This window comes from Zalophus californianus, chromosome 16, assembly GCF_009762305.2.
Source record: "Zalophus californianus isolate mZalCal1 chromosome 16, mZalCal1.pri.v2, whole genome shotgun sequence".
In the NCBI taxonomy this organism is placed as follows: domain Eukaryota; kingdom Metazoa; phylum Chordata; class Mammalia; order Carnivora; family Otariidae; genus Zalophus; species Zalophus californianus.
In genome coordinates, this window is record NC_045610.1 from 35798611 (window position 1) to 35819975 (window position 21365).

The 21365-nt window shown below is 60.5% G+C and overlaps 1 protein-coding gene across 1 annotated transcript; it reads left to right on the forward strand.

Annotated features, from left to right (window-relative positions):
• The first annotated feature begins 4449 nt into the window (after positions 1 to 4449).
• COL1A1 (collagen type I alpha 1 chain) lies at positions 4450 to 20544 on the forward strand. Its single transcript, XM_027567559.2, is given in 55 exon segments — positions 4450 to 4663; positions 6181 to 6375; positions 6469 to 6503; positions 6611 to 6646; positions 6749 to 6850; positions 7654 to 7725; positions 7970 to 8014; positions 8178 to 8231; positions 8427 to 8480; positions 9008 to 9061; positions 9182 to 9235; positions 9544 to 9597; positions 9688 to 9732; positions 9850 to 9903; positions 10015 to 10059; positions 10220 to 10273; positions 10550 to 10648; positions 10738 to 10782; positions 10879 to 10977; positions 11110 to 11163; positions 11307 to 11414; positions 11495 to 11548; positions 11816 to 11914; positions 12061 to 12114; positions 12207 to 12305; positions 12893 to 12946; positions 13091 to 13144; positions 13249 to 13302; positions 13407 to 13460; positions 13935 to 13979; positions 14072 to 14086; positions 14088 to 14171; positions 14446 to 14553; positions 14990 to 15097; positions 15301 to 15354; positions 15520 to 15573; positions 15807 to 15914; positions 16003 to 16056; positions 16181 to 16234; positions 16399 to 16504; positions 16507 to 16559; positions 16652 to 16759; positions 16881 to 16946; positions 16948 to 16989; positions 17096 to 17149; positions 17257 to 17364; positions 17742 to 17795; positions 17908 to 18015; positions 18316 to 18337; positions 18340 to 18368; positions 18658 to 18765; positions 18857 to 19139; positions 19280 to 19470; positions 19783 to 20025; positions 20131 to 20544. Coding segments are annotated over 55 exon segments (4377 nt in total). The 5' UTR covers positions 4450 to 4572; the 3' UTR covers positions 20278 to 20544.
• Positions 20545 to 21365: the final 821 nt, after the last annotated feature.

Sequence of the window (21365 nt, forward strand, 5' to 3'; positions counted from 1 at the left end):
GAAAGATGGGCATTGACTCCTCACTTGAGAGCACCACAGAGCAGAAGCAAGAGCCCATCCAGCACCTTATTCTCAGTTGGGACCCGCTGGGGACCTGGTGAGGTGGCTGGAGTGGGCCTGGGAAGTCCTGATGTCACTGATGGATCACGCTCCAGCCTCTCTCCTCCGGGTTGTCCCAGCCCCTTCCCTGGTTCCTCTGCCTCCACTTTCCCCTTCTTGGACTGCGCCCCACCCCCCAAGAATGGGGCTGACCCTGCCAGGACTAGAAGTCAAGCCTTCTCTTCAAGAGCCTGGACTGAGGGCACAGTCTAGAAAAGAATGAGCTGCTGGCTGGGCCTGGATGTGAGGTTGTGTGTGAGAAGAGGGAGAGCCAAAAGCACAGGGGACCCAGAGAAAGAGCTCAGGCGAGGGAAGGGTGGAGAAAGGACCAGAGTCCTATGGGAGAGAAAGACGAGGGAGGCAGGGGACAGACAGACAGACAGGAGTGGGGGTGGGGGAGAGCAGGGAAAGAAAGACCGACAGGAGGGAGGATGGGGCATCTTCTCACTCTCCTCCCCTCACAGCTAAACTCCTCCTCCAAGCTCTGTGCACTCTGACCCCATTTCCTGGCCTCCCACCTGCTCCTCAGGCCCTCCAGTCTGGCTTCCTCACCCGTCACTCCACTGAAACTTAGGGCACTAATCCATTGCCACCGTGCTGCCAAACCCAGGGAGCATTTTGCCCCTTATGGTACTAATTCTCTCTGCAGCATCTAATTCTCCCTACCTCTAGAACAATCTTCCCTTCCCTTACATGACACCCACCATCCCTCTCCTCCTTGCCCTTCTACTCGCACTCTCATCGTGTCTCCTGTGCGGAGGGGCTTCTCCTCCCCTTCCCACCCCTTCAGCCCCCAAGGGTCCTCAGGCTCTGTCCCGGCCCTTCATCTGTCCTCTCTCCATGCTCGCTCAGGAGACAAGTCCTTCCACACCATCGTCCTGGGGGCCCATGTTTGCCTTTCCCCTGAGCTCTAGACCCAGACACCAAAAGGGTTGCCCCCGCCTTTCTGCCTGGATGTCTCACAGGCACCTACCTAACACTCCACATGGACAAACTTCCTTCCTCATCTTCCCTCTAAACCTGGAAAAGATGAAGAGACAGAGGGACATCTCGGAAGCCTGAGGGACTTGGGTTGAGGCTGAGAAAGAGCAGAGCTGTGCCTGGAAGCTAAGGAACTTAGCTGAAGACCCAAGGGCCGGGCCGGTGTGATGCTGAGCAAAGGAAGGGCGAGAGGACTGCACACACTTGGGGTCTGCCCCAGACTCTGCCCCCAGGGACCCTCAACAGGACCAGAGCAGACCTCCATGACAGGGACGTGTGGAGACCAAGCTGTTCTCATGCCTCATCCCTGAAAGCCACACTCTCAGACTCCCTCTCCTTCTCTCTCCTCAACCCTCTCCCAGGGACCCTCTCTCCACACCCCCCTTTAGGGCCAGGGTGAGGGGAGAGGAGCATTCTGGAAGGTCAAGACTGGGGAGGGAGGGCAGGGGAACTTCAGAGCGGCTGGAAAGGGCTGATGTCCACACCCCCCCCCACCACCAGGTGCCCTACTTCTCCCTAGTCCCACACCACAGAGTCTAGACTGGGGGCTTGGAGGGCTCCTGAGGGAGGGGGGCACTGGGGATCACAGCCCTGCCCCATCTCTCATGGAGGGAGGGCACTTGGGGAAATTTGGAGAGGGAGAGAACTCAGAGCTCAGCACTTTCCCCTTTCTGTTTTTCTTCTTGAGGAATTTTTTTCCCTTAGTGCTGATGACTTTACCATTGCTTGGGGGTGTGTAGGGGGGAGATTTTGGCTTTTGTCTCCCCCCCAACTCCAAATGCCCGACTAAGTCTAACATTCCACAAGAAGCCAGAGCTTCAGAGTTTCCTAAAGATGAGGTGGCGTCTCCTCCCCTCTCCCAGCTCCCTCCCTCATCCCTACCCCCCCAAGTCTCAAGTCCAAGGAGGCCCAGCCAGGCTGGGAGGAGACCCCAAGCACATTCTTCCTCTCACTGTCATGCTGCAGAAATTAAAGACACATCTTCGGGCTGGGCGCCCGCCAAGCGTTTCAAGTCGAAAGTGGCAGAGGAGGCCCTGGGCCTCAGCTCTATGCCACGTGTAAAGAATGCTTGGAAAGCCTCTGCCCACGACTCCTGGGGCAGAGGTCTGAAACTGGATGTTGGGGCTGTGGCTGTCACACACCACACATACGCAAAGCCCACCCCACCCCCCCAACCCCAGGGCTCTCTGAACATCCTTCAAGACCCCAGGCCTGAGCTGTAGCAACTCCTCCTTGTCATCCAAGGCTCCATCTCTTCTTTAAGACAGGTCTGGGATGCCCGGACCAGGAGCACCCAGGGAGTGGACTGGAGGCTGGAGTCCTGGCTTCCAGAACTCAGCCGGGGAGGTGGGCAGGACACAGCAACCCTCCTCCCAAGCCTGTGACACCTGGCCCCAGACAGCCGCTGCAGAGGGACGGGACCCTTGTCCCCCTTGTCCCTGACCACCCCCCCACAGGAGGTGGAGTGGTGGGGTGGGTAACTGCCATCTCAGCAGCCCCACGCTGTCTTGCCCTGCAGTCGCTGGCACTTAGGCGGGGGCAGATCCTGGGCCATAAGTTGCTGCCACATGGTGGGGATAATTGATGAAGGCCCGTCCCACCATTGCTGTCTGCAGCCCTGCCTCTCTGGAAACTCTATATTTTCCCTTTAATTATAGCCCCTGCACTCTCCCTCCGCCGCCCCACCCGCACTGCTCATCCTGGCTGCCCATGGCCTACGTGGCTCCCTCCCCTTCTGTTCCCTTGGTCTTTTTTTTCCTTTGCCTTCGTTGCACAAAACCAGCCGGGGGAGGGCGTGGAGAGGCGGGGGGGGGGGAGGCAATGGAATTTTGGATGGTTTGGGGGAGGCGGGACTCCCCGCTTCCACGTTTGCAGCTCTGGAGTGATGGGGGTGGGGCACCCGGGCAGGAGGGACAGGAGTTGATGGACACTGCAAAGGGACCCCAACTGCCTTCTCTTGGGCCCACAGATTCCAGTAGGACCAAGAGTAGAGTGCAGCTGGGAGGTTGGGAGGTGGGGAAGGGGGGACACTGACTTCTGGGGGCATCCCCCCAAATATAGCCTGTTGTTCTTGGGGTCTCCACCCCCTTTCAGGGTACAGGTGATTCTCTCCTGGTTCCAGGGGCAGAGAGCAATGCCCTGGGTTTTCAAGAAAGAGGTGGGGCAGCAGGGAACATCCTCTAAAATAAGGTCACTCAACCGTCCCTGCAATTGCATCCCAAACCCCCAAAGGCAAGTCTCCCCCTGACACCCAAATTCCCCCCTATGCTCCAACCTCGAGTCCAGGTACAACCGAGGAGGGGCTTTCTGCAGCTCCCAGAAGGAGCACCCTCTCTCTGGTCCAATGTCTTCCATCCAAGTGCTGCCCAGTTTGACTCTGCGGGGTCGGAGGGTCTCTAACCAGGCCCTGGCTGCCGCCTGGGCCGGCCCTCACACAAGACCCTTTTCTAGGTCACTAGGGATCCCAGCCCTCCTGTACAACCTCACCGCCCCGGGGGGTGGGGGGGGTGGGAAGAGTCCCAGCAACTTCCCACCACCACTCTCCGGCCCTATCACTTAACCCCCAAGCTTCCTCCTGGAGAGATCACACAGTGAAATTTCTCACCCAGTGTCTCAGCCTCCCTACCCCATCTCTCTCAGTCACACCTTGGGTTTGGGGAAGAGCATTCGAGTCCATCTTGGAACCTCAAGCAAGGCAGAATTAACGTCCTCAAAATAAACCCCCTCTTGCCAACAACCCCCACCCAAGTATCTCATTCCTAATGTCTGCGAAGGAATCTCTAACTTGTTCCCAAAATATGCCTAAGCTTGGTATTCCTGCCACAGGAGAAGACACCCCTAAACAGGCACATCTTTTAAATTCTCTGGTTCTCCTGTTTTAGAGGAGAAGCCGGCCTCTTCATGCTCATCTCTTAGCTCTTGCCAAGGATGTCAGTAGGGTGAATGAGGCATGGCCAGGACTACCCTCGTCAGATCACCCCCATTCCTTCTACCTCTGGAAGCTTCCCCTCCTAGCTCCCCAGTTCCAGTTCCTCCCGATGGGAGGGCCCCAGGAACAAAAGCCCAAGGGGCACCACTACCCACTCTTTAGCCCACACTATACTGAGGACCTAGCCGCACCTCGGCAGCAGCATCTCTGGCCCAGGCTGGGCTGGGGGGCTGGGGAGGCAGAGCAGCGAAGGGGGGAGATGTGCGGTGGACTCCCTTCCCTTCCCTCCTCCTCCCCCTCTCCCTTCCAACTCCCAAATTGGGGGCCGGGCCAGGCAGCTCTGATTGGCTGGGGGACGGGCCTCCGGCTCCCCCTCTCCCTGGGGCAGAGTTCCTCCCAGCTCTCCGTCAGGATGGTATAAAAGGGGCCCGGGCCAGTCGTCGGAGCAGACGGGAGTTTCTCCTCGGGGTCGGAGCAGGAGGCACGCGGAGTGTGAGGCCACGCATGAGCCGACGCTAACCCCCACCCCAGCCGCAAAGAGTCTACATGTCTAGGGTCTAGACATGTTCAGCTTTGTGGACCTCCGGCTCCTGCTCTTCTTAGCGGCCACCGCCCTCCTGACGCGCGGCCAAGAGGAGGGCCAAGAAGAAGACAGTAAGTCGCAAACTTTTGGGGAGTCCAGGGCTACTTGGTATCCTGCCCTGCGCTCAGTCCCGGGGGTCCACGACGTAAGCTGAGACTCGGGATGCTCCGGAGACTCAGGGATGGAAGGGGGATGGTGAGGGCTCTTCCTGGGCGCCGTGGGAGAGAAGGCAGGGCACCCCGGGTGGGGGGTGTAGACGAACGCCCCCGGGTAGTGAGAGGGGAGGATGGAGCGCCGCGGGAGTTGGCACAGGAGGGAGTCCTGAGCGTGCACTGTGGAGTACCACGGGGGGGAATGGGCGCCGGGTGAGGGGAAAGTACGTCGAAGGTGGGACTGGGGCGCCGTGCTGGGAGTTTGGAGCCCAAGATGTAAAACCGATCGGGAAGGCTGTGGGATGATTCATAAGGAAAGATTGTTTGCCCTCTCTGCAGGCTAGACAGTGTTCCTGGGGCCGCGGGGGTGCTGGGCTGAGGGGGGAGGGGGCGCAGAGAGTGGGCGGGTTGGAGGATGAGAAACTTTGGCGCGGACTTGGCAGGGCGGGGTCCTTGCGCCCTCTGCTGAGCCACACTGAGCCCCGCGCCTCCCGGTCCAGCGCTTCCCCGCGCACGAACTACACCGAGTGCACGGGCGTTATTGCCGGTTGTGGACCCCACCTCTAGTCCTGGAAAATAAAGCTGGGGACTGGGTAGCCTCAGTCTCTAAAAGAAAGTGGCCGGTCCCAGGAAATTGCTTGGTGTTGCCCGCCACCTAGTGGCCATCTGAGTAGAAGCTCGCGCGGTGGGCGTGGTTAGCTAATTTCATTACTATTTGCGGACGTTTTGGTTCTCTGGCTAAGGAGTGACCCAGAGGCCCTGGCTAGCTTTAGGAAAGAGAGGTTGTCCCGAGAGAGGGCTTTTGAGATGTCTGGACGCTGGAGGTTAGGGTGTATCTTATTTTGGGGGTACAATTCAAGTCTCTGGGCGGGACCTCGGGCCAATAGGCCCCGCCCCATCCTCTTAGCCCCGCCTACGCCATCCCACCTGCCCTGGGATGGGGCGGAATGGGGGCTGGACCTCCCTTCTCTCCTCCTACCGGTCCCCCCCCGACCCCACCCCCGTCTCCACCCATACCACGCCCCCCGAGTCGGCCCGCTTGATGGGGCCCCTCCTGTTCTCTCTCCTCCCCACTCCCCCACCTCCCCTCCCCCACCTAGTGGCTTTTTTATTTCACTTGGCTTCAGCGCCGATGGGCTGGGGTTGGAGTTGGAAGCAACTCTGGCCTAAAGCTTTGTTTAAATTCCTGAGAACTGGAAAGAGTTAGGGCCGCCCTGGCCAGGCGCCTCGGCGCTGTCACTGGCCCTGATGAGGAGCAGATGAGCTTTTAAGGATTTGGGGAAAGGAGCGGGGACGGGGTGGAGGAGGCGGGAAATGGAAAATCTAAAAGTGTCCTTACGACAGACGGGAACGGCGGGCAGTGCTGGGGTCCCTGGAGCCCCGAGGTGGGGGGCTCGAGCGCCGCTGACAGCCCCTCCTTTCCCCTCTTGCCCCAGTCCCACCAGTCACCTGCGTACAGAACGGCCTCAGGTACTATGACCGAGACGTTTGGAAACCCGAGGCCTGTCGGATCTGTGTCTGCGACAACGGCAACGTGTTGTGCGATGACGTGATCTGCGACGAAACCAAGAACTGTCCCGGCGCCCAAGTCCCCCCGGGCGAGTGCTGCCCCGTCTGCCCCGACGGCGAGGGTACGGTCGGGGGGCCTGGGGCTGGGCGAGGGCGGGGCCGCCGGGAGTACCCGGTGCAGACCCCGCCGCTCACCCGCGTCTCTTCTCCCCTAGCGTCTCCTACCGACCAAGAAACCACAGGAGTCGAGGTAATCCGCTGCCCTCGACTTTTGCCACCCGCCCAAGGGTCCTCAAGCGCCTCCCGTCTCTAACCCGGCTTCTTTTGTTTCTTCTCCCCCCCTCCCCAACCCGATAGGGACCCAAGGGAGACACTGGCCCCCGAGGTCCAAGGGTAAGTAAGCGTGACCTTCGCTCGGCTGCAGGTGGGCGTGGCTCCGGGCCTGCGCTCACCGCTGACCGCCCCCCCCCCCCCCCCCCCGCACCGCCGCTGCAGGGTCCTGCCGGCCCCCCTGGCCGAGATGGCATCCCCGGACAGCCTGGACTTCCCGGACCCCCCGGACCTCCCGGACCCCCCGGACCCCCTGGCCTCGGAGGAGTAAGTGAAGACTTAAGACAGCCCTGGCAGGCCCTGTATGCTCCCCTCACCTCCTGTTCTTCTTCATCTTCTTCTTTTTTTTTTTTTTTTTGTGGTTTTTTGGCAGATGGCATATTTTATATTTTGAAATGATTTCAAACTTACAGAAAAGTTTCAAGACTAGTGCCAAGAACTCTCACATACACTTCACAGTTTGTCACATTTGCTTTATCAGTCTCTATGTATACACATAACCGTCACTATTTTTCCTTCTGAACCGTTTGTGCCAGAGTTAGTTGCTGATGTTATGTCCTTCGCCCCTAAATACTTTGGTGTGTATTTCCTGAGAACAAGGACTTTCTCTTATGTGACCGTTGCACAATGATTACATTTCAAAGTTCTAACATTGATACGTAACTATCATCTAACATATCGTCCCGGTCCAAATTTCAACAATATCCCAATAATGCCCTTTACAGCATCTGATCATGAATTGCATTTAACTGTCATGCGTTTTCAGTTTCCTTTACTCTGGAACGTTCTTCAGATTTTCTTTATCTTTCACGACGTGGAAATTTTTTTAAGAAGCCAGTTGCTCTGTAGAGGCCAATTGTTTTTATAAGACGGTCCCTCAGTTTGGGTTGGCCGGATGTGTCCCCATAGTTAGAGTTGGGCCCTGCATTTTTGGCAGGAATATCTCACAAGTGATGTTGTCCTTCTTAGTGCATCACATCAGGAGGCATATGTCAATATCCTGTTGTCAGTGACATCTTCCGCCTTTCAATTCACTGATTTCTCGTACACTCTCTCTTGTTTTTTTCTAGAACTTTGCTCCCCAAATGTCTTATGGCTACGATGAGAAATCAACTGGAGGAATCTCCGTGCCTGGCCCCATGGTGAGCCACTGGCGGGGGCAGAGATGACGGAAGAGGAGCCAGTGGGGATCCAGGCAGGATGGGCCAGTGGTGCCATATGGGGGTGTTACAGGAGGTCAAGGCGACCTTCGGAACCTAAAGTCCAGAGAGGAAGACAACTGGGTGGTCTCAACAGGAACCACTGGGAGATAGCAAGACCACACCCACATGGCACTTCCCTACAGAGCTATCACTATGGCCTCTTTTTTTCTTTTCCCTTCTGTAGGGTCCTTCTGGTCCTCGTGGTCTCCCTGGCCCCCCCGGTGCACCTGTGAGTATCCAGGATGTCGCCATGTACCACCCTGGGCTTTGGTCTTTAGAAGGGACGATTGGGAGAGGGTAGAGAAGGTGCTCTGAGAGATCTCTTAGTGATCTGGGGAAAGATTGGTAGGGACCTGTCCTTCTAACTGAATCCTTCTTTCCTTGTTCTCCAGGGTCCCCAAGGTTTCCAGGGCCCCCCTGGTGAGCCCGGCGAGCCTGGAGCCTCAGTAAGCCCCCCCGCCCCCAACGTGTACTCTATACAAATACACACTCTTCCTACAAATACGTGGATTCTCCTATTGAAGGACCCCTCCACACCTGCTGTCTGGGGTCTTCCCTACCTCCTCCTTCTAATCCCGGCCTTCCCTTTCTCCCCCCCCCATCCTAGTTATTCTAATATCCTTTCTTCCTGTTTCCTCTAGGGTCCCATGGGTCCCCGTGGTCCCCCTGGCCCCCCTGGCAAGAATGGAGATGATGTAAGTAGCCCAGGCCAGAAGATCCCATCTAGCCCCCAACACCTCCATCGGCTAGGTCCCTGTAATCTCCACCCCAGTGCCCCACCACCTTCAGGGGTGATGCTCAGAGAAAGGAGGCCAAGTTCTCCCTGATGCACGGGACTGCCCTTGACCAATGATCTTCACCCCTTGGGGGATGTTTCCCCATCTCCCCAGGGGAGGTGACTGGCCCTCCCCTCACCCCAGCCACCTTAAAGCATTCCCCAGCCCCGTCCGATGGGGTGAATGACTTCCTTAGGCTTAATGGCTCTGGGCATTCGATTTGCTCTCCATCTACAGAAATAAACAGAAATACCTTTGGAGGGACTCAAAGTTCACCAAACAAGGATTTTACGGTAGATTTAAGCTGAGCTCTAAATTCAAAGATAAGATTCCGGGCTCCTAAACCTGACCTTCAACAGTACTAAAAAACTCAGACCTTCCACGCTTTTCTAGCCCACGGAGCGGGGAGGGGGCTGGGGCATGATGGCCTTTTTTCTCCCTTCCAGGGTGAAGCCGGAAAGCCTGGTCGTCCTGGTGAGCGTGGACCGCCTGGACCTCAGGTGAGTGGGGATGCGTGGCTGGCCATGGACTTCGCTACAGGTGGGCTTCACTTGGGAGCTGGGTCCTCTGTGGCATCTTCTAATGGCCCTGCCTTTCTCCTCCTTTTCTTTTCTCTCCAGGGTGCTCGGGGATTGCCTGGAACAGCTGGCCTTCCTGGAATGAAGGGACACAGAGTAAGTCCCCTTTGAGCCATCTAAGCTCCCCAAGTCCCAGCACCCGACCATTCCAGCCCCTTTCCCCAAAGGATCCTGTGTGCGCCCTGGAGGGTGGAAGCTACAGAAGTCCCAAGGGACAGGGAGTCGCCATCCGAAAGAACTTCCCTCCTTTGGGAAAGAAATCTCAATAAAGGGATTGCGTGAGCTCTTGGCCCAGCTGGGGTTTAGTCTAGCCCAGAGACAGAGCCTGTGGTGACCCCCTGAGGCACCTTCTCAGGTCAGAGTGGGGCTTCCATCGGTACTCACCTTGGCCCTTCCTATCTTAGGGTTTCAGTGGTTTGGACGGTGCCAAGGGAGACGCTGGTCCTGCTGGCCCCAAGGTAAGAAGATGCCTGAATGTCATGGGCCTCCTCGTCCCCCTCCCACCCCACCCCACGAACGAATTCCTAACTTCAGTCTCCATTCTCTAGGGTGAGCCCGGTAGCCCTGGTGAAAACGGAGCTCCTGGTCAGATGGTGAGTGTGTCCGGTTCTAGAAGGAAGAGAGGGAGCAGGGTATAGGGGCCAGATGAGGTTTGGGGGGGAAAGTGTATGCCTCCCATCTCACGTGGCTTTCCTGGCTTCTGTTGTCAGGGCCCCCGGGGTCTGCCTGGTGAGAGAGGTCGCCCCGGAGCCCCCGGCCCTGCTGTAAGTACTCCTGGCCCCCTGGGGGACGCCCGGGCTCTGACAGGGGTTCCTGATGAGTTACGGGTGGCCCGTGCTCAGCGCATGTAACTGGGGCTCCCCTCTCTCCGGCAGGGTGCTCGTGGGAACGATGGTGCTACTGGTGCTGCTGGACCCCCCGTGAGTATGACCTCTGGACCCCAGTGTTGGGGAGTGGGGAAGGCTCTCCGCTCGGGCCGGGGCGGGGCTTGGGGCTCGGAATCCCAGGACCTCTTCTGTCCCAGGCTCTGACTTGCAGCTGTCCCCTTCCTTCTTGCTAACATTTCCATTTCATTCCCAGGGTCCCACTGGCCCCGCCGGTCCCCCTGGATTCCCTGGTGCTGTTGGTGCTAAGGTGAGCCCCCTGCCCTCCTCTGAGCACAGCTCCCACGGGCCAAGGGATGCCTATCTCCCTGCTCTCCAAACCAGAGGGACCCAGAGCGGTCTATTCCCCAACACCTTTGTCGTGGGATCCCCTTCTCCCATCTGGGAGTCCAGATTCTTGGTCTTCCTGTCCCTGCCCTACACACACACACACACACACACACACACACACACACACACACCGACATCCAAAGGTGAGGTTGGGCCCCCAGGCTGGCTCCTGACATGTCCCTTTTTTCGCATCCAGGGTGAAGCTGGTCCCCAAGGAGCCCGTGGCTCTGAAGGTCCCCAGGGTGTGCGTGGTGAGCCCGGCCCCCCTGGCCCTGCTGGTGCTGCTGGCCCTGCTGTGAGTGCCTCCTCCTTACTGCCCCCGGGGCCACCCCCCAGTTCCCAGTCCTGGCCTGTCACTCACCGGCCCCTCTCTCTGTGCCACAGGGAAACCCTGGTGCTGACGGACAGCCGGGTGCTAAAGGTGCTAACGTAAGTACCCTGCGGGTCTCAGAGCTGCCCCGGTGCCCCCCTCCCGCAGGCCCCGTGCCCTCGGCTCCCGGGCTCAACCTCTTCTGCCTCCCACAGGGCGCTCCTGGCATTGCTGGTGCTCCCGGCTTCCCTGGTGCCCGAGGCCCCTCTGGACCCCAGGGCCCCAGTGGTCCTCCTGGTCCCAAGGGTAACAGCGTAAGTATCCCTCTGTCACTGTGGCCCGCCCCACGCGCTGGCTCCGGTGGGGCCCTCCCCTGGGCAGCAGGAGGATCCAGGACAGCTGAGTACCCCCGACTCTCGGCTCATCCTCTTTCCTCCCGCGTGCAGGGTGAACCTGGTGCTCCCGGGAACAAAGGAGACACTGGTGCCAAGGGAGAGCCCGTAAGTGTCCCCCCCACCCCACCTCCTCCTCCCGCGGCTCAGCCTGTCTGCCCTGGGAAGCCCTGGAGGGAGACTCCGGATGGGGGGAGTGGGAGCCCCCGCCTCACACTGCAGGCGCCCCCCCTGGTCTCCGCCCTCTCCAGGGCCCCACTGGTATTCAAGGCCCCCCTGGCCCTGCTGGGGAAGAAGGAAAGCGAGGAGCCCGAGGTGAACCCGGACCCACCGGCCTGCCCGGACCCCCCGGCGAGCGTGTAAGTGTCCCCTTCTTTGCCCCCCAGCGCCCGCCTGGTGCCCCCGTGTCGGAGCTCACCGGCCTCTCCTCCTCCTGCAGGGTGGCCCTGGTAGCCGTGGTTTCCCTGGGGCAGACGGCGTCGCTGGTCCCAAGGTAAGTGCCCGTCACAGCTGGGCTGCGACCCCGCTGTGCCCCGAGCATTCCCTTCTTCTCCCACGTCCAGCCCCCGCCATTACTGCTCCAGGCTGTGACTGCAGACTCTCTCTCCACGCTGGGCTTCCCCTTGACCTTCGCCCTGCTACCAGTGCCCTGAGAGCACCCCCCGCGCCCCCCGCCCCCACCGGGAGGAATAAGACGCTGGCCCATGGTAAAGAAGCCCAGACCCGAGACCCTGATTGTCCCTGTGACTCCCCCAACCAGGGCCCCGCTGGTGAACGTGGTTCCCCCGGCCCCGCTGGCCCCAAGGGTTCTCCTGGTGAAGCTGGTCGCCCTGGTGAAGCTGGTCTGCCTGGTGCCAAGGTGAGCCCCGGCCCCTCTGCCCGTCCTGTGCGGGTCTGAAACGGGGCGCCCTGGAGCAGAACGGCGGATCTGCCTCCTGAGGTGCCCCCTCCCCTCCTCTGTCCCCCTTCTCCCCACCTGGCTCACACCTCTCCGCCTCCCCCTAGGGTCTGACTGGAAGTCCCGGCAGCCCTGGTCCAGATGGCAAAACCGGCCCCCCTGTGAGTATCTCTTTCCCGCCCCGGGGCCCCTCCCGCCTTCCTGACCGCCCACCCTCCGTCCTCACCTCCAATTCTGTGCCTTCCATCCTTAGGGTCCCGCTGGTCAAGATGGTCGCCCCGGACCCCCAGGCCCCCCCGGTGCCCGTGGTCAGGCCGGCGTGATGGGATTCCCTGGGCCTAAAGGTGCTGCTGTGAGTATTCATTGAGGAACGCTCCAGAGCCAGGGACAGGCACTCCTGGGAGATGAGAGTCCTGGGCGCCAGTCCCAGCTTTGCCACTGACTTGCTGTGTGGCCTCAGGCCACTCACTGCCCCTCTCTGGGCCTCAGTGTCCCTATTCATAAAATGAGAGACCTCTCCTGACTCTACTCCCATTGCTCTCTCCTTGGAAATAAGTATTGTTGGAGCCGCCCCCGCCAGGGGTAGAATGGGGCCTTTTAGGTGATAGTCACCCCTAAATCCTAGTGGGTTCTTTCAGGCTGAAAAGGAGGTACCAGAGGACATGGAAGCCCTTTGCAGCTCAGGTCACCATAGGCGTAGGGTGGCAAGAAGGAAGGGTGGGGGTGGGGGCAGCAGCCTCAGGGACATGTGGTCTGGGGGAGGGGGCTCAGGGAGACATGCAGGGACCAGTTGTAACAGCCAGCAAAGCGTTTCCCCAGGACCAGAGCTGGGAGAAAAGAAAACCCCTTAAAAAGTGTCACTCGGGGTAAACTGGAAGGACCCGGGAGGCCTGGTCTCCCACGGAAGCCCCGTTGACTCTTGACTCTCTTTCCCCACAGGGAGAGCCTGGCAAGGCCGGAGAGCGAGGTGTGCCTGGGCCCCCTGGTGCTGTTGTAAGTATCTCGCCGTGGTCCCTGTCCCCTTGCTGCCCCTGCTCGTGACACATCTGCTCTGTCCCCTGCCCGGCGCCCCACTTGCCCCTCTGCTGCTAGCAGCTGCCCCCTCCCCACCCTGAGTCCTTTGCTCTCCCCCCACAGGGTCCTGCCGGCAAAGATGGAGAAGCTGGAGCTCAGGGAGCCCCCGGCCCTGCTGTAAGTGTCCCTGACAGGCAGCCTGGGGAGGGGACGCTGGGGAGATACCCTGTCCCCCTTTGCTCCTGGCCCTTCTGGTGACCACAGCGTGCTCTCTGTGACAGGGCCCCGCTGGTGAGAGAGGTGAACAAGGCCCCGCTGGCTCCCCCGGATTCCAGGTGAGGCCTCCCGCCGGGCAGGGGCTGAAGGGCTGGGGTCCCCCTGGCTCTTTTTCGGATTCTAATCCCACCCTCTCCCTGCCTCCCCCATTTCCCACCTACAGGGTCTCCCTGGCCCCGCTGGTCCTCCTGGTGAAGCAGGCAAGCCCGGTGAACAGGTATGAGGGAGCAGGCAGCCAGAGAGGTGGGGAACGCAGGGCGTTTGAGGAAGAGGCCAGCCCTCCTAGCTAAAGGGATAAGCAGCAGCTAGCAGGACCCAGGTTAGACACCCTGCAGGACGTCCCGTCATGAAGGGAGCCACCCAGAGGGAAGCAGGGAGCAGAACATCTGCATGATATTCTGGACGGCCCTGCATGGCTGCTGGTCCCGGTGACTTTTTTTTTTTTTTTTTTTTTTTTTTTTAGAGCTACAGGCATAACTCTGACTTTTCCCTCAGTCCAGAGTTTGGGGAGGGGGCTGTCTCTGGCACATCCCCAGGAGGATGAGAGGGATAAGCCCAGCTCAGTGCTGAGAAGGAGTTGGTCTCTAATGGCAGTGCCCAGGGGCCAGCCCCCGGAGGAGAACAAGAGTGCTTTCTAGCTGGGAGGGTCAAGGTGCGGTTGGCTCACTCTCTGTCCTTCCCTCCCCGTCAGGGTGTTCCTGGCGACCTTGGTGCCCCCGGCCCCTCCGGAGCAAGAGTAAGTAGAGCCTCCTGCCGCTCCTGCCAAGATGCCCTACGCTTGGCCCTGTCTCCGGAGCGGCCATCACGCGCCCTGTCCTTCCCTTCCAGGGCGAGAGAGGTTTCCCCCGGTGAACGCGGCGTGCAAGGCCCCCCCGGCCCCGCAGGTCCCCGGGGAGCTAACGGTGCCCCTGGCAATGATGGTGCTAAGGTGAGGGCAGCAGGGGGACCAGGTCCAGCCCCTCTTGAGGTGGGGGTGTCCGGCTGTGGCCAAAGCCCCCTAGATGTGGGTGAAGGGTGGCAGAGGGACAGGGCAGGGTGGGGTCCATGTGCAGCCCGAAGTTCTGGGCTGGGAGCCTTTTCTCTTAGCTGGTGCTTATCTTTGTCCTGGGCACCGAGACTGGGAAGTACCAAGAGGGGGCTCGGGGCTGTGATCCACTCCTGGGACCCCATGCCTCATGCCAGTCCTCTTGATTGTCACCTAGGGTGATGCTGGTGCCCCCGGAGCCCCAGGTAGCCAGGGCGCTCCTGGCCTTCAGGGAATGCCTGGTGAACGAGGCGCAGCTGGTCTTCCCGGCCCTAAGGGTGACAGAGTGAGTTAAGCCCCCTCCCCTGAGCCGTGTAGGGCTCCCCGCCTCTGTCTCCCTCTGCTTTGGATGCTCCAGCCTCTCTCTCTTTGCCCTCCCTGGGATCGTTACCTCGTCTCCTTAATCCTCCCTTCTTCCCCTCTGGCCTCTTCGCTGATAAATCCTCTACCACCCTATCCAGGCTCTTCTCTCCCCGTGACTTACCATGGTATCGGGAGGAAGGGTGACCTCCTGGACGGGGGATCCCTTATACATCCCTCTACACAAGGCATGGGCCTCTTACCCTAAGTTCCAGCAGAGCCCCACTGGAACCTTTTCCTCTGAAAGATCTTGAGTTCCAAGCACAGGCCGGGGCAGGATAGAGCTGGGGAGGAGTCCCAGACATGCTCCATGTCACCTCCCTGTCCCCCACTGGAAGTCTCAGGCTTTCCTGTGTCTTTAGGGCGATGCTGGTCCCAAAGGTGCTGATGGTTCTCCTGGCAAGGATGGTGTCCGTGGTCTGACTGGCCCCATTGGTCCTCCTGGCCCTGCTGGTGCCCCTGGTGACAAGGTGAGGTGGCCCCACCATCTTCCCTAACACACAGCCTCCCCAGCAAGGCTGCGCATGGCTCTTGTGGGGAGGCAGGTCCTGCTGTTCGGAGCTGGTGACCTGAAGGTGGGAGGACCGGAAGGGAGGGGAGGCTCTCCTGGGGTCATCTGCTGGGCGTACTCAGGGTGCGTCCCTGACCTGAGCTTCTTGTCCCTCCCTCTCAGGGTGAAGCTGGTCCTAGCGGCCCCGCTGGTCCCACTGGAGCTCGTGGTGCCCCCGTAAGTACAGGGCACTCTGCCCTGGGCTTCGTACTTCCCGCCTCTTCCACCTTCACTGTTACCTGCTCTGGGTCCTGGGGGATGCTCCTCGGGGCCCATCTTCCCCTCCAACTCTGTTCCACCCCAGCCCAGGGCCCTACTCCAATCTGCCTCCTTTTCTTCTAGGGAGACCGTGGTGAGCCTGGTCCCCCCGGCCCTGCTGGTTTCGCTGGCCCCCCTGTGAGTACCAAGACCCCCATTATTTTCGATCACCCACTGGGACCTGGGACCTTGGGAGACCGCATAAGAATAGAGGCGCGGCTGGAGTCAGGGAGGGCTGGGGGAGGGGATGGTGTCCCATTCGAGCATCTTTCTTCCTGGAGTGGTGGCCCTTCCCAAGCCCCACGGAACCACCTGATTCCCCGTGCTGCCGTACCCCGCTCCTCCGCTCACCGCTCCCCCTCCTCCCCCAGGGTGCCGACGGCCAACCTGGTGCTAAAGGCGAACCCGGTGATGCTGGTGCTAAAGGCGACGCTGGCCCCCCTGGCCCTGCTGGCCCCACTGGCCCCCCTGGCCCCATTGTGAGTATCTCCCCCTCCGGGGCCCCAGCTGCAGGCAGGCCTGGCCATGGGACCAGCCCGGGCTTAAGGGCGCTGTGCTTTCCTCCAGGGTAACGTTGGTGCTCCTGGACCCAAAGGTGCTCGTGGCAGTGCCGGTCCTCCTGTGAGTATCTCCCTGTTTCTCTCCTGGGGGTCCTTCCAACCTGTGTTGGGAGGGAGGGAGGGAGGGTGGCCGGGCCAGCTGAGCGGGCTTTTCTCCCTCTGAACTCCCTGTCCTCTTCTGCCAGGGTGCTACTGGTTTTCCTGGTGCTGCTGGCCGAGTCGGCCCCCCCGGCCCCTCTGTAAGTAACTGTGGTGGAGAAGCCGCTGCTCTGGGTGGGGGGGGTGGGGGGGGGCGGGGGTGGCGGGGGGGGGCCCCGGTGAGGGGAGGGTGGTGGGCCTCTGCGGGCCTCCGTGGGGCTCCAGAATCCACTGGAATCTGACAGCCCCTCTTCTCCCTGCCCAGGGAAATGCTGGACCCCCTGGCCCTCCTGGCCCTGCTGGCAAAGAAGGCGGCAAAGGCCCCCGTGGTGAGACCGGCCCCGCCGGACGTCCCGGTGAAGTCGGCCCCCCCGCCCCCCCGGCCCCGCTGGCGAGAAGGGGTCCCCTGGTGCTGACGGACCTGCTGTAAGCGCGCACTCCGCAGGGGTCCCGAGTGGGTGGGGGGTGCTCCCTAGAGGCTGCAAGGCACCTCACCTTTACCTCCCCCTGCCCCCCAGGGTGCTCCCGGCACTCCCGGACCTCAAGGCATTGCTGGACAGCGTGGTGTGGTGGGCCTGCCCGGTCAGCGAGGAGAGAGAGGCTTTCCCGGTCTTCCCGGCCCCTCTGTGAGTGCCCCCTCACCTCGGGGAACCCTGAGAGCAACCATCACTGGGACTGTGCACTTGGAGGCCCAGGGCCCCCCCCCCCCCGACCCCGTCTCTGTCCTGACTCTCTCTTCTCCCTCAGGGTGAACCTGGCAAACAAGGTCCTTCTGGAGCAAGTGGTGAGCGTGGCCCCCCTGGTCCCATGGGCCCCCCCTGGATTGGCTGGACCCCCTGGCGAGTCTGGACGTGAGGTGAGCAGTCACCAGCCCCCTGCCAGTGCCCTCAGTGAGGCCATTTTGGCCTTTGCCTGAGCCTCCCTTCCTTGGCTGATGCTCACCCATCCCTCTCTCTCTGCAGGGATCTCCTGGTGCTGAAGGCTCCCCCGGACGAGATGGTTCTCCTGGCCCCAAGGTGAGATGGTTGCTCCCCAGGGCCACGGCCCCACCTGCCGTTCCCCTGCCCCAGCCTGGCCCCTTTAGCGGGGACTGACTCCTAGTCCTCTCCTCTGCCGCTCTCAGGGTGACCGTGGTGAGACCGGCCCTTCTGGACCCCCTGGTGCTCCTGGTGCTCCTGGAGCCCCTGGCCCTGTTGGCCCTGCTGGCAAAAATGGCGACCGTGGCGAGACTGTAAGTAGCTGGGCTCTAGCCAGTCATCTCGGGCCGGACACTCTCCGGGCTGGCCCGTGGGCATCTGACTTCACTGAGGCTGGGGGAGGAGAGGGGGTCTTGCAAGAGGGCCCCTGGCCTCCCTGAAAACCTGAGCCACAGCCTGGCCTCGAGGCCCCTCTCCCAGATGGGCCCTCACTTCCCCTGGGAAATGGGGTTTGTCCCCAGGTGCTTGCCGCAGCTCACACGAAGCCTGGATTCACCTGAAGTTTCATCTGGGGCTCAGGAGGGATGGACGTGGTGGGAAAGGATGTGAGGAAGGACAGCCACGGCCACGGGGTGGTTTCATCCACAGCTCAGGCCGTAGCAGGATCTAACACGCTCTGTGCTCTCCCCAGGGTCCTGCTGGCCCTGCCGGCCCGATCGGCCCCGTGGGTGCTCGTGGTCCCTCTGTAAGTGCCTGGCTCTGGCCCTCATGTCCTCGTACCTGGCCCAGATATGGACTACACCCCACTTGGTGCTAATGAACCTTCCATCTGACAGCCTGTCCCTCTTCTCTTCTAGGGACCCCAAGGTCCCCGTGGTGACAAGGGTGAGACAGGCGAACAGGGTGACAGAGGCATAAAGGGTCACCGTGGCTTCTCTGGTCTCCAGGGTCCCCCTGGTCCTCCCGTGAGTATGCTCAGCAGCCCCCAGCTGCCATTGAGCCCTGTTATACAATGAGGGGGGATGTTGCCTCAGTTTCCCCTCTGGATAGTCATTCTCACTCCTCCCTAGCGGGGACCGAGGCGTAAAGATTTATGGACGTTTCCAAGGGGCTTCTGGGAGGGTGAGAGACACACAGAGGGGGTGGAGGGGGTCTTAGCCTGTGGACACCTTGGGACTAGAGGTCCAGAATAATGGGGCAGGGGGCAGGTTGCTGGCCATGTCTGACCCACACGGGGTCTTACTGCCTTTGCATTTGTCCTTCAGGGCTCTCCTGGTGAACAAGGTCCTTCGGAGCTTCTGGCCCTGCTGGTCCCCGAGTAAGTCATGCCTCTATCTAGCTTCCCTTGCTGGGGCCCAAGCCCAGGCTCACTTTGGGGCCCTGTGTCTGGGATACAGGTGTCCCCATCTCTCTGTAGAAGGGTCTGGGGGCAGGGGTTGGGAGAAGGGAGAAGAACCCTGGATATTCTTGCCTGACTGTGGGAATGAACAAGGATGAGACCGTGGAGGCCAAGCCAGGCAGGGAGATTGGTGGGCTTCTCCACAGAGTTGGGCTGGTGGTCCTGTGCTTTCTAGCAGGCTTCCTCCAACCATCTTCCCCCTTTTCAGGGTCCCCCCGGTTCTGCTGGTTCTCCTGGCAAAGACGGACTCAACGGTCTCCCAGGCCCCATTGGCCCCCCTGGTCCTCGTGGTCGCACTGGTGATGCTGGTCCTGTTGTACGTAGCCCCCCATCCCATCCACCCGTGGCCCTCAACCCCAAGGGCGCTTGGACCCTGGTAACCCCGGCTCTTCCCCCTCTCTGTGCAGGGTCCCCCCGGCCCTCCTGGACCCCCCGGCCCCCCCGGTCCTCCCAGCGGCGGTTTCGACTTCAGCTTCCTGCCCCAGCCACCTCAAGAGAAGGCTCACGATGGCGGCCGCTACTACCGGGCCGATGATGCCAACGTGGTCCGCGACCGTGACCTCGAGGTGGACACCACCCTCAAGAGCCTGAGCCAGCAGATCGAGAACATCCGGAGCCCTGAAGGAAGCCGCAAGAACCCAGCCCGCACCTGCCGCGACCTTAAGATGTGCCACTCTGACTGGAAGAGCGGTGAGGGCCTGCCCCAGCGGCGCCGCGCCTCCTCGTCCTCCTGCTGCCATGACAGCGCTGAGCCCTGAGGGGCCCAGATGCCCACGTGTGCCCCACCGCCCATACCTCCCCTGACTCCATCTTGCTCTGTCCCACCGCAGGAGAATACTGGATTGACCCCAACCAAGGATGCAACCTGGATGCCATCAAGGTCTTCTGCAACATGGAGACAGGCGAGACCTGCGTGTACCCCACCCAGCCCCATGTGGCCCAGAAGAACTGGTACATCAGCAAGAACCCCAAAGACAAGAGGCACGTCTGGTACGGCGAGAGCATGACCGACGGATTCCAGGTGTGTCAGCTGAACCTGGAGCCGCTCTCCGAGATGGGGCTGGCCCAGAGCTCAGAAGGGGCCGGAGGGGAGGTCCTGGGGGGACTAGACCTCTGCTAGGGGGGACGGACAGAGCTGGGCTGGGAGGCAGGAGTCCTGGGTCCTTGATCCTGGCTCAGACACAGGGTGCCCACGGATGAGCAAGGGGTGCTACTTGTGGATGGGAGAGGGGTCACGGGGATGCTCTTAGCGGACTCCAGGGAGGGAGGCTGGGACTAGAGGCTCCAGCGTGGTCGCTCACTTGGTCCTCCCACCCCCGACACCCCCCTACAGTTCGAGTACGGCGGCCAGGGCTCCGATCCTGCCGATGTAGCCATCCAGCTGACGTTCCTGCGCCTGATGTCCACCGAGGCGTCCCAGAACATCACCTACCACTGCAAGAACAGCGTGGCCTACATGGACCAGCAGACTGGCAACCTCAAGAAGGCCCTGCTCCTCCAGGGCTCCAACGAGATCGAGATCCGGGCCGAGGGCAACAGCCGCTTCACCTACAGCGTCACCTACGACGGTTGCACGGTGAGTCCCCGGCCCCTGTCTGGGCTCTGGCTTTCCTGGCAGGCCGTTCTTGCCCTCACCCCCACCGCTCCCGCCCGGTGACACCCCTCTCCCGTTGTCTCCCAGAGTCACACCGGAGCCTGGGGCAAGACAGTGATCGAATACAAAACCACCAAGACCTCCCGCTTGCCCATCATCGATGTGGCACCATTGGACGTTGGCGCCCCAGACCAGGAATTCGGCATGGATGTTGGCCCTGTCTGCTTCTTGTAAACTCCCTCCCACCCTACCCGGCTCCCTCCCACCCAACCCCCTCACCCCTGACCCTGGAAACAGACAAACAGCCAAACTGAACCCCCCAAAAGCCAAAAAATGGGAGACAATTTCACATGGACTTTGGAAAATATTTTTTTCCTTTGCATTCATCTCTCAAACTTAGTTTTTATCTTTGACCAACTGAACATGACCAAAACCAAAAGCGCATTCAACCTTACCAAAAAAAAAAAAAAAAAGAATAAATAAAATAACTTTTTAAAAAAAGGAAGCTTGGTCCACTTGCTTGAAGACCCATATGGGGGTAAGTCCTTTTCTGCCCGTTGGGCTTATGATACCCCAACACTGCCCTTTCTGCTCCTTTCTCCATCCCTCCTTGGGGCCTCCCCTCCACTGCTCCCCAAATCTAAGTCTCCCCAAAAGGCACAGGAAACAATGCATTGTCTGCCCAGCAACCAAAGGCAATGCTAAAACGCCCAAGTGACCCCCCACACTCCCAGCCCACTCCCCTCACCCAGCACCCCCAGACCCTGGGGGACCTGAGGTTCTCAGACTGCCAAAGAAGCCTCACCATCTGGCATCCCTGTGGCTCCTGCAACAATCCCTCTTCGTTTCCGAGGGGGCATGCTGGGGGACCACGGGCCCCTCGCTGCCTGCCGGGTTTGGAGGAAAGTCAGGAGGGCCACGACAGAGCGGAAGGAAGCATCGGATCATTCGGGGACACGTGTCAGTCCCCCCGTGCGACAGGGCTGGGTGGGAGAGACTGCTCTGCCTCCTTGTGTATTTGTGTTGCTGAAGGACTAACCTCTTCTTGTCTCCGTGTGTCACTGGGGCAACTGCCGTGGGGTGGGGGTGGGGGCAGGGCGGAAGGGCTCCCCATTTTATATCAAAGGTGCTACATCTCTGTGATGGGGTGGGGTGGGGAAGGAATGACTGGTGCTATAGAAGTTGGGGCACCCCACGCCCCAGGCCAGCAAATGTTCCTTTTTGTTCAAAGTCTTTTTTTTATTCTTTGGTTTTTTTTTTTTTTGTTTTGTTTTGTTTTGTTTTTCCTTGCGGATGGGGACTCGTGAATTTTCTAAAGGTGC